Genomic DNA, 11,209 nt, shown 5'->3' with positions numbered 1-11,209 from the left:
CAAATTAAGGATAATGTGTCAAAAAATGTTAAAGAAAAATTTAATACAGGGAAAGACGACCTCCATTCATACAATTCATACTGTACTGCTTCGAATTACGGACACTTAAGACATTTTAGGCATTTCAGATTTTTTAATAATTCAGTTTTAATCGGTCAAACATCTGTATTACTCACTTTGCTAAAGCAAACCTTCTACATTTGAGCAAAACACAAAGATTTTCAATAATTTTACTCGAGACATTGCTAAATATCGTAAAACTGCAACGGTATTTTGATTCATATTCCGGACAGTTTCGAGCTCATCTTTCAAATTACGGCCGATTTGATTCATATTCCGGACAGCCTCAAAATTCCTTTTATAATAAATAATTTGAAAAGCAGCATGTTCGGGAACTGAATATAAAGATATTCAATAAAAACATGCCGAATGCCCGAAATATGAAGTTGTCCGTAATTTCAATCATAACGGTATTACCATTTACGCTGATAATTAAATAAAAATATAAGTACAAATACGAGTCTGAAAAGATAAGGGGACCCTGCAGAGTAAACTTCAATTGACAATAATTATAGCAAATTATCGGACAAATCAGTTATGATATAGAAATAAGAAAAAAAGTGAAAAAATCTATTGAGAAAAGAAAAAGAACACTTTTTAATAACTAAACAGATTAATCGTTATAATATGTGAATATGAGAATAAATTTCAACTATACAAATACACACTAAAGGAACAACAAATAACACATGAGCAAAAATATAGCCATCGGAAAAAGTGCTAAAGATCTTAAATCGTTAGCTTTCTATATACTTTTGGTCTGCTTATGGTGGAGCTCGTCGTTGTAACATGGCGCAATCACCAATCTCTAGGATGTTTCGTCCTTGTCTGTAACTTCCCAACGATATAGAACAACATCACCTGATCCTTAGCACATCGTGGCGAAATGAAAGTCGCTGTCTTTCTCTTCAGTAAGAGAAGTAACACATTACTCATCAAACTTTCTTGGTGGGGCATCAGTCCGGCATCTTCATAACATGCCCCAGATATCGTATCCTGGCGATATTCTTGCGTTACTCAATTCGTACATTCTCGAAAACTTTTCGATCTCAACAGATGCGGAAGATCATTGTAGGAACGATTCACTTAAATTGTGTATATGAAATACAGTGTTGATTTCGTTGGTCAAAGTTATGATCGTTCCAAGATAAAAGAGTTACTCTACCACCTCGTAGTTATCGTCGTGAACTGTTCGCCGAAGACTATCCAACAAGCAGAAGTTGCATTTAGACGATAGGACTCGCCGGCCTCGTCTTAAGAGATAAAAAAAAAAGATATCCGCCATCAATTCTGTGGCTACTAGCTGGTTTGTAGCTCTACAGCCGTCTGATGATGGAGGTTTATATAATGCTGCTGCCACTACTGTTGCCGTTGCATTTTTCTGCCACTAGCGACAGTTCTAATGTCTGAAGTTTTGCAAAATGGTTTTAATTTTCTTATTCACTTAAAATCGTTTGTTTCTTGTTATTTTTATAATTAATTTTTCCTTGATTTATCATACCCATACATTTGTGTTGCTTTTTTCTTTAATTAAATTAATTCTATTTGGCGTAACGACAAGCGTGGTCATGCCAACGTCATCTATACAAGCTTTCGATATGTCGATATGAGATTTGACCCCAGTTTCTGAATCGTGAAACATTTTCTGATCTTGAAACTGTACCTGTACCTGAATTGGATTCGGATTGAAACATCAACGTGTTCCTGTCCTGGGACCGATACAGTTCCTGTTCCGCTTCGTTATATGATCAGCGTAGGATTTAGCGTAGAAATTATGATTAAAAATAGCATGTTGCTAAGTCGTTCCAATTGATGACTGTACCACGAGACTCGTCATGCTCAAAAAATCTTCAAAACCATGAAAACACGGTGTATTTCAACTCTTTGACAGTCTCACGATTTTTAGAAATAACTGAATAATGGCAAAAAGTTTAAAAGAAAATAATGTTGACCAGTTCTGCTAATCGTTGTTTTACATAAAAGATGATGTGCAAAATGTGCCATTATCAATATTTTATTCCCTTTCCCTTCTCCCACATCACGATTGAATCGAAACGGGAAACAAAAGCGCTGCCCGAGTCTCTCTTGGGCAAATCACTGAATGCTTTTATAATTCAACTCTCAACCGCTCATTATTGCAGTTTCAAACTGGTATAATTTCAATTCAGCACATTATACCAGTTTTACATCGAATGACTGACAGTTAAGCTCCGTTTACAACGTCAAGTTGAACTTCCATTTTCAACTGTCACTCGAGTTAAATCAAAGCACGACCTACGCGCTCGTTTGCAACCGAATTTTTGTTTCGTTAAAATACGTACATTTTCTGCGTGTATTTTGTCACACAGTAAGCAACGGCACTGTGCTCTACATCGTCTAGTTTTGCTCCACGGAGATCCGACTCCATCGCACCAGCATCCCGATCTGCGACGCCATTGTCTTCGGTTGAAAGCATCACAAAATGGCATCTGCACGAGCGTTCGGAATTCTTAACAACCAAAACCAAGCCAACGGAAATCATCACTTTGTCGGAAGCAAGTGATCCATTCTTGTTTCTTATATTGCGCTACTCTTTTTAACGCATTGTTTCGGTCTCATTCCACAGAGAACATCAGCTCACTGAAAGGAAGCGATTCACGGTCCTCGTCCGCTTTCGCACTGAAAGATCTAACCAACAACAAGGGACAGCAGCGCACCGTCGTACACCAAGATGGCAAAGGCAAAAGCATCATCGGCTCACAGGGCAAGCAGCTAAAAGCGAGTGCGCACAGCATTATGCACAAGATTGGACTGACCAACGAGAACGCTGCCCCTGCCCGCAAACCATCCAACAGTGCAGCTGCATTCGATACATTCTCGCCACAGTACGCTGAGTATGGCTGGGAGCAGTCGAACTGTCTGCGGGACGATCTGCTGGAACAGATGATTGATTTCACCGGCGTGTCGTGTGCGATCAAGCGCAAACCTTTACCCCCGATCACGCCCGGTCCGCTCGATCTGCCGGATCTGGATGATGTGTCGTGGAACGAGGACAACTTCCGGCCACTGAACGATCAGCGCTTTTCGTCCGTAAAACCGTTAGATCTGCCTGCCGACGATTTTCCGCTGGTCGACATCCAGGATTTGGAGTTTATGTTTTAGGAGGTAAATTCGTGTTTGTGTAGATTTACAATCCTTGTAATTGGTAGGCATTTAATTGTGACATTTTTTGTTTAAAAACATATTTAATCGGTGTGTAAGAGTAACGATTGTTCGAACTAACTTGATGAAGCGTGAACTTGATTTCTCCTTCTAAATATGATCTGATGTAAATAAAGACCAAACGTACTGACCAAAGCCAATCGAAACTCGTCTACTTACTCGTGTTTCGGATGAAAGAAGGTACACGACGAGCTTTTTGGCATTATATAGCGAACACACACGATTGCGCCCATGAGGTGAGAACGTTTATTGTAGAATATATATATTTTGCTTAAATATTTGTCTTTACGTCACGAGATCGTTGGCAACCGAGTCAAAACTGACCGCCACACTCACGCCACACCAGGTCTGTCTTACAGCAGTGCGTCCTTCTTCTCCCGTAATTTGCGCTGAAATTGCTTAATGTACTTATACTCCTCGCACCGATCGCAGATGATCGTCCCGTTCGAGATCAGCTCGTGGACGGTCTTGTCGTGGCAAACGATGTGCACCAGCTTCAGATTGCTGAGCGTAAACAGTTCCAGGAAGTACGTTATCACAGACAAGTTTTTGCCCTTGCGCCGGTGCAGCTTGCACATCGGTGCGCCTCCGCCGCCGCCATCCGCGCTCGACACCATCCGCTCCACGTTGTCCAGTATGGACGGCAGCACGCTCCGGCTAATCTCGACCTGATGGTCCAGATTCCACACCTGAAACAGGATCAAGTTTTCCCGGCTCGCGTACGGATTGATGCGATGGCTTGCGTACCGGCACCGCTCGTCCTTCCACACGCCCATGCACCGAAAGTCGCCCCGCTCGCTGCACAGCGCCACATTGTACGGCTCGATCCGGCAGTCCCGGCCGAGCGAGCTTTGCACCAATAGTTTCAAGCGCTTCGGTGGAATCCGCTGCGCGTCCGGTTCGTCCCCGCCGTCCTCGGTGTCCGGCTTCAGCTCCATCCGGCGCTGGCAGCTGCGGTCAAACATGCAGCTAAAGTAATCGAATCCCACCAGCAGCTGGCGGAACAGCTCCAGCATCTCATCGATTAGCTCACGAGCCATCGGGCTGCCCCGGTACATCGCGCACTTCGTCAGCTCGTCCTTGGTTTTGTAAAAATAGCCACGAATTCGATCCTGGCCGCGCCGCTTCATCACTTCCTCCTTTGTCTTTACCGCGCGATCGTCAATTCCTGGAAAGAAGGGGAGGAGGGGAAAGGAACCATCAATTCAACCGCGGCTCTCGGTACACTACACAACAGCGGCTTTCGTCTTACCCACAAACCATTCGGCGTGCTCCTCCCGGGCACTGCGCTGAATCAAATCATCCCGACCACGCTGGGCGTTGAAGAGGATTTTCGAAATCTCCGGCTGATTGTTGCTGACAAACTGTTGGGCCAACTCGCCCGCATGCAGCAGGTCCGTGTGGGCCGTCTTGATGGCGTTGTACATTAGCTCGAAATCTGATAAATCCCTCCCATGTGGATTGATACCAAAAAAGGAATACCGAATTATTTACATTGTGGGCATTGAATTAAATGCTTCGATTCGTACCGGTTTGCACGATCGTATCCTTGCCAGCCACCACGAACAGAATCTGAGCGGGCAGCGTCCGAAAGTAATCCTCATCGGTCACTTCCACGCCGTCCTGGGCAAGATACACACGACATTCTGGTATCTGTAAAGAAAATAGCATACAGATTAACAAGATACTATTAATTCATTCATATACTCGTAGAAGAATTATCAGTTTATCCCACACACCAGACCTACTTTCTCCAATGTGACCTTGACACATTTCCTATTTACGTACCACACACACACATCGACCGCTGCTCCAATCCCCTCCCTTATCAAGGACATTTCCCATTTTTGGAATTGCCTATAAAAAGCCTTTGACCTTTCCGCTTCGATGCATTCAATGCAACGGGTCAGCGCATCTAGGGGACGCCAAAATAAGCGACGCCAAGCTGCCAAACAGGTCAATGCCACCAACCCGGGGATAGGGTTGCCAGGTTATTTACCTTGAATTTTTCCGACGCCTTCGCCCGGAGCATGCGAAGTGAGTCGGCGGCCACGCCGTACTTGCGGCTCCGCTCGACATCCGTCACCTTGTAGCCCTGCAGTGGTCCACCGCTGGCCGCCGGTTTGTCCTTGCCCGCGAACAGGTTAAACATTTCCTCCTCCTGGGGATGTGGGTGGTGGTGGTGGTGTGCTTAAATGATAAAACTACCTGAAACCGCACCAATTGCCTTGAAACCTGAGGCACCACGAGCGAGCTTGAATGTTGGCCGGACGTTTACGAAATGGTTCGTTCGGCTAGCTGGTTCGCACTGTTCGGCGTTGAAGCAACGTTTGCATTCGCGGGATGCAGTTGCAGTGATGATAATGACCTTTCGCCTCACGGTACGCACCGCTTTTCCATACGTGGGCCGACGACGAGAACGACGAACATCTTGTTTTTGCTGTTCTTGTTTACACGACTCTTTGTTTGGCAACAAATGCGATTGCGCAAATATCGGCGGCTCGTGTCGGATCGGCTCGGCAATAAATGACAGTTTGACGTTTGAAAGTTTGACAGAAAGGATTAAAATGGGGAGCATGGGGGATATTTTGCTTTCTCTTTGAATTAACCGTTGTCTCAATGGCCAAATTTACACATTCATATGTACGAACGGGATACTCGGATATTCCATACATTTGGTATTGGAAGTTATTATTTGTCTAACTAAAACATCAATAACTTTTGTTGCATTGAAAATTTAAATTTAAATTAGTCTCATTTATTTTAGTGAAGAAATAGGATTGTTTAAATCTCGTTTACTATTTTCAATATTTATTTTAAATTTTTTTAAACCTTTTCAATTGAGGTTTTTTTATGCTGTTATATGTAAAATACATGGAAAGTACCTTTTTCCATACATTTTCAGGTGATTGTATATTTTATAATTGAAATATGGTTAGAAGAGAGCGCATTTGAGGAAAAAGTAGGACATATTGCATATTTAAATAATATACAAAGCATTTTATACGTTTGCATTTTTTTATTAAATAAATTAAATTTAAACGAAGTGTTTGAAAAAAACATTTTCTGCTTTTCTATTCATATTCAATCAAAATAATCAGAATTATCCATGAAGTACGTAATTACTAATGCATTTTATATTGGGTAGCATTGAAGGCTGCCCATGAAAAAATTGGTTGTCATGTATTACAAAATACTAAAAAAAAAAAACAATAAAACATTAAAATTCCCATTTCTTCGATAAAGTAAATGAGACTAGTTCCTTTATCTTCAAACCAAATTTGAAATTTTAATCTTCATTACATCAAAAGTCATTAAAGTTTTCGAATTAAAAGCTACCACTTCTCATACAAAATGTATGGGATAGCTGGGTATGCCGGTCGTAGAGAAAAGGGATATCAAAAGAAAATATTAGTTTTTTTCATTAAGTTCAACATGTTCTCGTAATAAATTACAAAAGATACGTGAAAAAATTAAGTAGCCTTCATTTTTCAATAAAAAGTTATATCAGTTTTCCTTGTCATAAAATTAAGGTCTTGTCGAGACGATTTAAAATAATGGAATTTACAACGTTTAGTCAACTTGCCCCTTTCCGCACAGTAACGATACAGTAGATGAAAAACTGCTAAACTGTTCGTATTTATTCAAAACTTGAGCAAAGAGCGCCACTTGGTTTTATTATTCAATCGTTTGTTTAATTCACAGAATAAATTAAAAAAGCATGGCAGTTGCGGTAATCAAACATTAACTAAACCTACATTTGTGTGACTCACTCACACTACGAGCACGATTTTACGATATGTGCGTACTAGTGCAAGTGTTTCGTTTCGCAGTTTCCCAAAACACATCCTTTACATCGAAACTATTGGTTAAGCCGGTGGTGTTTGGGGTGTGTGATTTAGCAAGCAAACCATAAAGGCGCACAGCAGCGGAAGGTGGATGCTGTGCGCGGTACATTAAGCTTTGGATCATTGTTTAAGGACACTTTTTTATAATTTTCCATCTGCCAACATATTTTGTTTGTATTTGTGTGTGAAAGACTTAGCCTAAAGGTAAACTAAACTCACACGCTCTCGATAATGTGCAATCAACTGCAAACGGCATCGTCCTACGCAAATATGTTATGAACACACGCCTGCGTCTTAACCTAAAATACACACTCTCCTCCGAATGTATCTCGCTGTCTGTGCGTCTGTGTTAGCAGGCCTGCTGGGCAATCGCTTTCGACTGGGGCTTCTGTATCGGCAGGAACAGTTTGAATTCAGCTGGCAGCTCATCCTCCGAGTACAGCCGGTCGGAGAAGTACACGCGGCGTATTCGGCAGTTGGCGTGTATCTGCACGCGCAACGTTTCCACGTAGTTGGTACCGTAGGCGCGGCGGGTAAAATCGGACAGATTGAACTGGATCTGATTCCAGCCCTCGTCCAACCGCATCGGCATGGTGCAGATGAAGGGTTTAACGCGCGTCGTCGACTGATAGTTGCTGGCACGAAACCGGCGGCGAACGTTTTTATCGTCCAATACCTGAAATGAAGAACGGCAATGAAGAGCAAAAGGATGTCAAAAGAAATACAGACTTTTTTTCTTCAATTTGGCACACTGAACCAAACTAAAGCGTCACAAGAAAGCGAGATTAATTAATTCGTTTAGTGAAAGTACAGTGCAACCAATACAGGTGAGTGTTAGCTGTGTCTGGCGGAGGCAGTGACCTACCAACTTTGCTAGCAAATCAAAGTTAGCATAGCAGAACCGCCACACTGTCGCCTGCCAATATACCGCAACAGACAGAAAGGGGGCAATGTTTGGCTTGAACCTGATTTGTTCGTCCGATAACCCCGGGCAACGTTAAACAAACTTCAAATATTGCGGTCGACACTGGCATTGTTTGGTGAAATTTGTTTGATTGAATTAAAAGTTGCTTTTTTACAAGCCATTAAAACAGTCATGAGTAGAAATGCATGAATAAGTAAACCATTAAAATGACCATATGGTAAGCGGTAGCGTAAAATGAAGCAAAGCCTACCCTTTAGCTTTGCCCATGCATCAAGCAACATGCATTCGCACCTCCACGCCCCATTGATTGGTTTGTTATGACAACGGTCATGACACTTTCCACTGTGCTTCCGCATGGATTTTAATGTCGCTTCCGTTGTTATGTTAAAATCATTGAACTTTCACATGCCTGGGGTGTGGGAGGTTCAACGGCAATTGAAGGGAGATATGCCATTCCTGCAGGAATGGCTACCTGTGCTTTAAAGGCAATGAAGCGACGTTATTTTACATAAAATGCCGGACAACTGCCCCGATAATGCTACCGGTACACGGATGCCGGCTTTCCACTTACCTGCACCTCGAACGTGAAGTACTTCTTTAGATTCTTTATTATCATCACCAGGAAGGGAAGCTTGATGCCGAGCGTCTTTTTCGGATCGGCCGGACAGGTGATGTACGTGGTGCTCACGTTGGTGCCAATGATTTCCAGCACCAACGACTGTATGTCCTGGTCCGTGATGCGCTTGATGTGTCCATTGCGAACCTTTTTATCCCAAATTTGGAGCGGCTTGCTGCCTATACTGTACAGTATCGAGAGGAAACCGGACTGAAAAGTGTTTTTGAACATTTTTCAAACCGTTAGCACGCGAAAGGTCACGAAAATTTGGCGAAACTTTGCTGAGCACGGCACAAAGCGCGGCGGGCGTCAGAGCAGCGATCGAGTTGTTTTATTTTTCCTTCCCGTTTCGCGTGTCTGTCAAGTTTGTTTACGACGACCGGGGCACGCTCGCCGAGTTGACAGCTGCGAACGTGCTCCAAAGCGGGGAGTGAAAAGGAAGGGATGTTTTTATAGCATATGCCGTTGGTGATTTGAAAATTGAAAACGAAAATTCAAGGAAATAGTAAAATGGATTTTATTAGAATATGTATGCATTGCTATCAGATAAGTTGAAAGCTGGTATGTTATTAAAAGAAAGATAAAACAATACATTTCATTGCAGGGTATGGTTAAATTAGACCGGTGGCAGCTCCATCGAATGCGAGTCATGACTGTCATTTGTGGACTAGAACGTAGTACATATCTCTATCTTTCTCTCTCTTTTATTTTCTTTTTGTTTTTGTTTGTTGGATTAGACAGATAACGTCGGACGACGATTCGCAACGATTTTTACAGCACGCCTGATTAAATCGCTTGCGAAAAAGCACTGCCCCGGACTCAAGATTTTGATAGTTGGGAATCGCTATAAAATTATGGATCATACTTCAATTGTTTAGCTATTCGTTAATAGATGGCACTGCTTGAGAAGATAATGACATCTGCTTGTGAAATAAAGAACTATTTCAACTAATCCCTAGCCGCAAAATTGAAGATTTCGGACGTCGTGTGGACGTCGTGTGGACGTCCACCCGACGTCCACACGACGTCCGGTTTAAGAGGTTACTCGACCAAGCGAACTTTTTTAGACGGGTTTTATGGCAAAAATTGTGGCGGATTTCCCAGGGTTGTTGTATCGAATAGCAGCCACAAAAAATATATTTTATGGATGGCTAGAAAAAAATGAATCCCTTACACCTTCCTGGTCGGTAGTTGCGATCACACCAGCTGTTCATATGATGGTGGTGGGAGTGATATCGCTTATCTGCTGTCTTCTTTATCCGTTCTACCAGATCATACGCGTTTTCAGTGACGTCCTTCCCCACCTCCTTCGTTTTCCCAGCAGTTATTGGCAAATGCTTGACCTTGTGTGAGCACGCTTGACTTGGGGTTATTGTTTTTTTCCTTCCCGTTTTTTTTGGCTGCTGATGCATTGCGCGTTGACTAGAGCGCCGTCGTTCGAATCTGGATTTGATCAACGCGCAAGTTGTCGTTTGGATGGAATCGATTTACCGTTCGAGCTATTTTCCGGATCGATTGAATGCATACTTCGTTCTGGTTTTATATTGTTTGTTAGTGCAGTTAGTTGCACTCGTGCAAAAAAAAAAAAAAAAAACAATTCAAACAAAATATCATTCAATGCACTAGTCCGCTCATGTTAAGCCAACTAATGCTTAGTTAAAGTCAAAGGAAGGTGAAATATTAAAATGAGGGATATCATTGAACACATATTGTCTTTCCATTATTTTTTCTTTAATAATGTACAAACCCTCCAATCTTCTCCCACCGGATTGAAGGTTAGGATTTACCCACCATGGTGTACCCTTGTAATCCTAATTACCGGGGTTTACTGTTCGGAAGAGAAAAAGGAACGTCTCCCCCGCCTCTCGCTCTATGCTGTAAGCGAGGAGCGACCCGGCCCGGCTTGGCTGACGCACGCATCGCTCGCTTTGCCTGGCTTGCTCCTTCTCTCGCCTTTTTTGGAGACGCATTATCGTTGCGGATGGTGCTGCGCGGCCATGTCGCTGTCTGGAGAATGAGTTCGCCATGAGTTCAAGCCTCGTATGGACCGTCTATCGTAGCAACGGTTAACTATCCGGCATCACCGCGTAGGTCGTTGCGCCAAGAAGAAGAAAGGAGTGGCTGAGGCAGACAGAAAAGCAATGGTTACTGTGTCAAATAAGAAAAAGATGAAAGATGAAGATGAAGCTTTGTACGATCCGCAGCTCATAAGATTGATGTGGAAAATTTGGACAATACAGAAAGAAGAACATCGACTTACAAAAAATGCATGTTGATCCCTTCCTGTATGTCCTCCCCGTTCCTGTATGCTCCCTCCAGTTCGCTTCGCTCTCGTCCCCCATTGTTTAGAACCCATCGTCGCTTCGGGACAGTAAACGCTACTACACGCAATCCCCGCCTTCATCTTCTCATCTCACCTCTTCGACTATCACCCTTCCTGTTCCTCCGCTTCCTTCCGCTCTTGTTAGCTCCCCATTTATTTACTCCCTTTCCCCTTCTTTTCTTCCCATTCCTTTTCTTTCGTATTGCTGTTCAATAATGCTAGAATAGTTTAGAATA

At 42.9% G+C, this 11,209-nt stretch overlaps 3 protein-coding genes across 3 annotated transcripts; 1 reads left to right on the top strand and 2 right to left on the bottom strand.

Moving 5' to 3' along the window:
* The first annotated feature begins 2,304 nt into the window (after positions 1-2,304).
* On the top strand, positions 2,305-3,402 carry LOC120902910. Its single transcript, XM_040311991.1, has 2 exons — positions 2,305-2,594; positions 2,666-3,402. The coding sequence occupies exons 1-2, from the start codon at positions 2,522-2,524 to the stop codon at positions 3,199-3,201; spliced, it is 609 nt and encodes a 202-aa protein (XP_040167925.1). The 5' UTR covers positions 2,305-2,521; the 3' UTR covers positions 3,202-3,402.
* Positions 3,403-3,484: 82 nt separating this feature from the next.
* On the bottom strand, positions 3,485-5,765 carry LOC120902909 (DNA fragmentation factor subunit beta). The gene is made up of 4 exons (XM_040311990.1): positions 5,261-5,765; positions 4,791-4,914; positions 4,514-4,699; positions 3,485-4,429 (listed from the first exon to the last, which is right to left on the bottom strand). Exons 1-4 carry the CDS (start codon positions 5,411-5,413, stop codon positions 3,615-3,617), a joined length of 1,278 nt encoding a protein of 425 aa, XP_040167924.1. The 5' UTR covers positions 5,414-5,765; the 3' UTR covers positions 3,485-3,614.
* Positions 5,766-6,722: 957 nt separating this feature from the next.
* On the bottom strand, positions 6,723-8,997 carry LOC120902911 (cilia- and flagella-associated protein 20). Its single transcript, XM_040311992.1, has 2 exons — positions 8,606-8,997; positions 6,723-7,785 (listed from the first exon to the last, which is right to left on the bottom strand). Exons 1-2 carry the CDS (start codon positions 8,879-8,881, stop codon positions 7,459-7,461), a joined length of 603 nt encoding a protein of 200 aa, XP_040167926.1. The 5' UTR covers positions 8,882-8,997; the 3' UTR covers positions 6,723-7,458.
* Between the last annotated feature and the right edge of the window lie 2,212 nt (positions 8,998-11,209).

The sequence above is a fragment of the Anopheles arabiensis genome, chromosome 3, assembly GCF_016920715.1.
Source record: "Anopheles arabiensis isolate DONGOLA chromosome 3, AaraD3, whole genome shotgun sequence".
In the NCBI taxonomy this organism is placed as follows: domain Eukaryota; kingdom Metazoa; phylum Arthropoda; class Insecta; order Diptera; family Culicidae; genus Anopheles; species Anopheles arabiensis.
The sequence above is the reverse complement of the archived record's forward strand: the minus strand, read 5'-3'. Positions and strand labels throughout refer to the sequence as shown.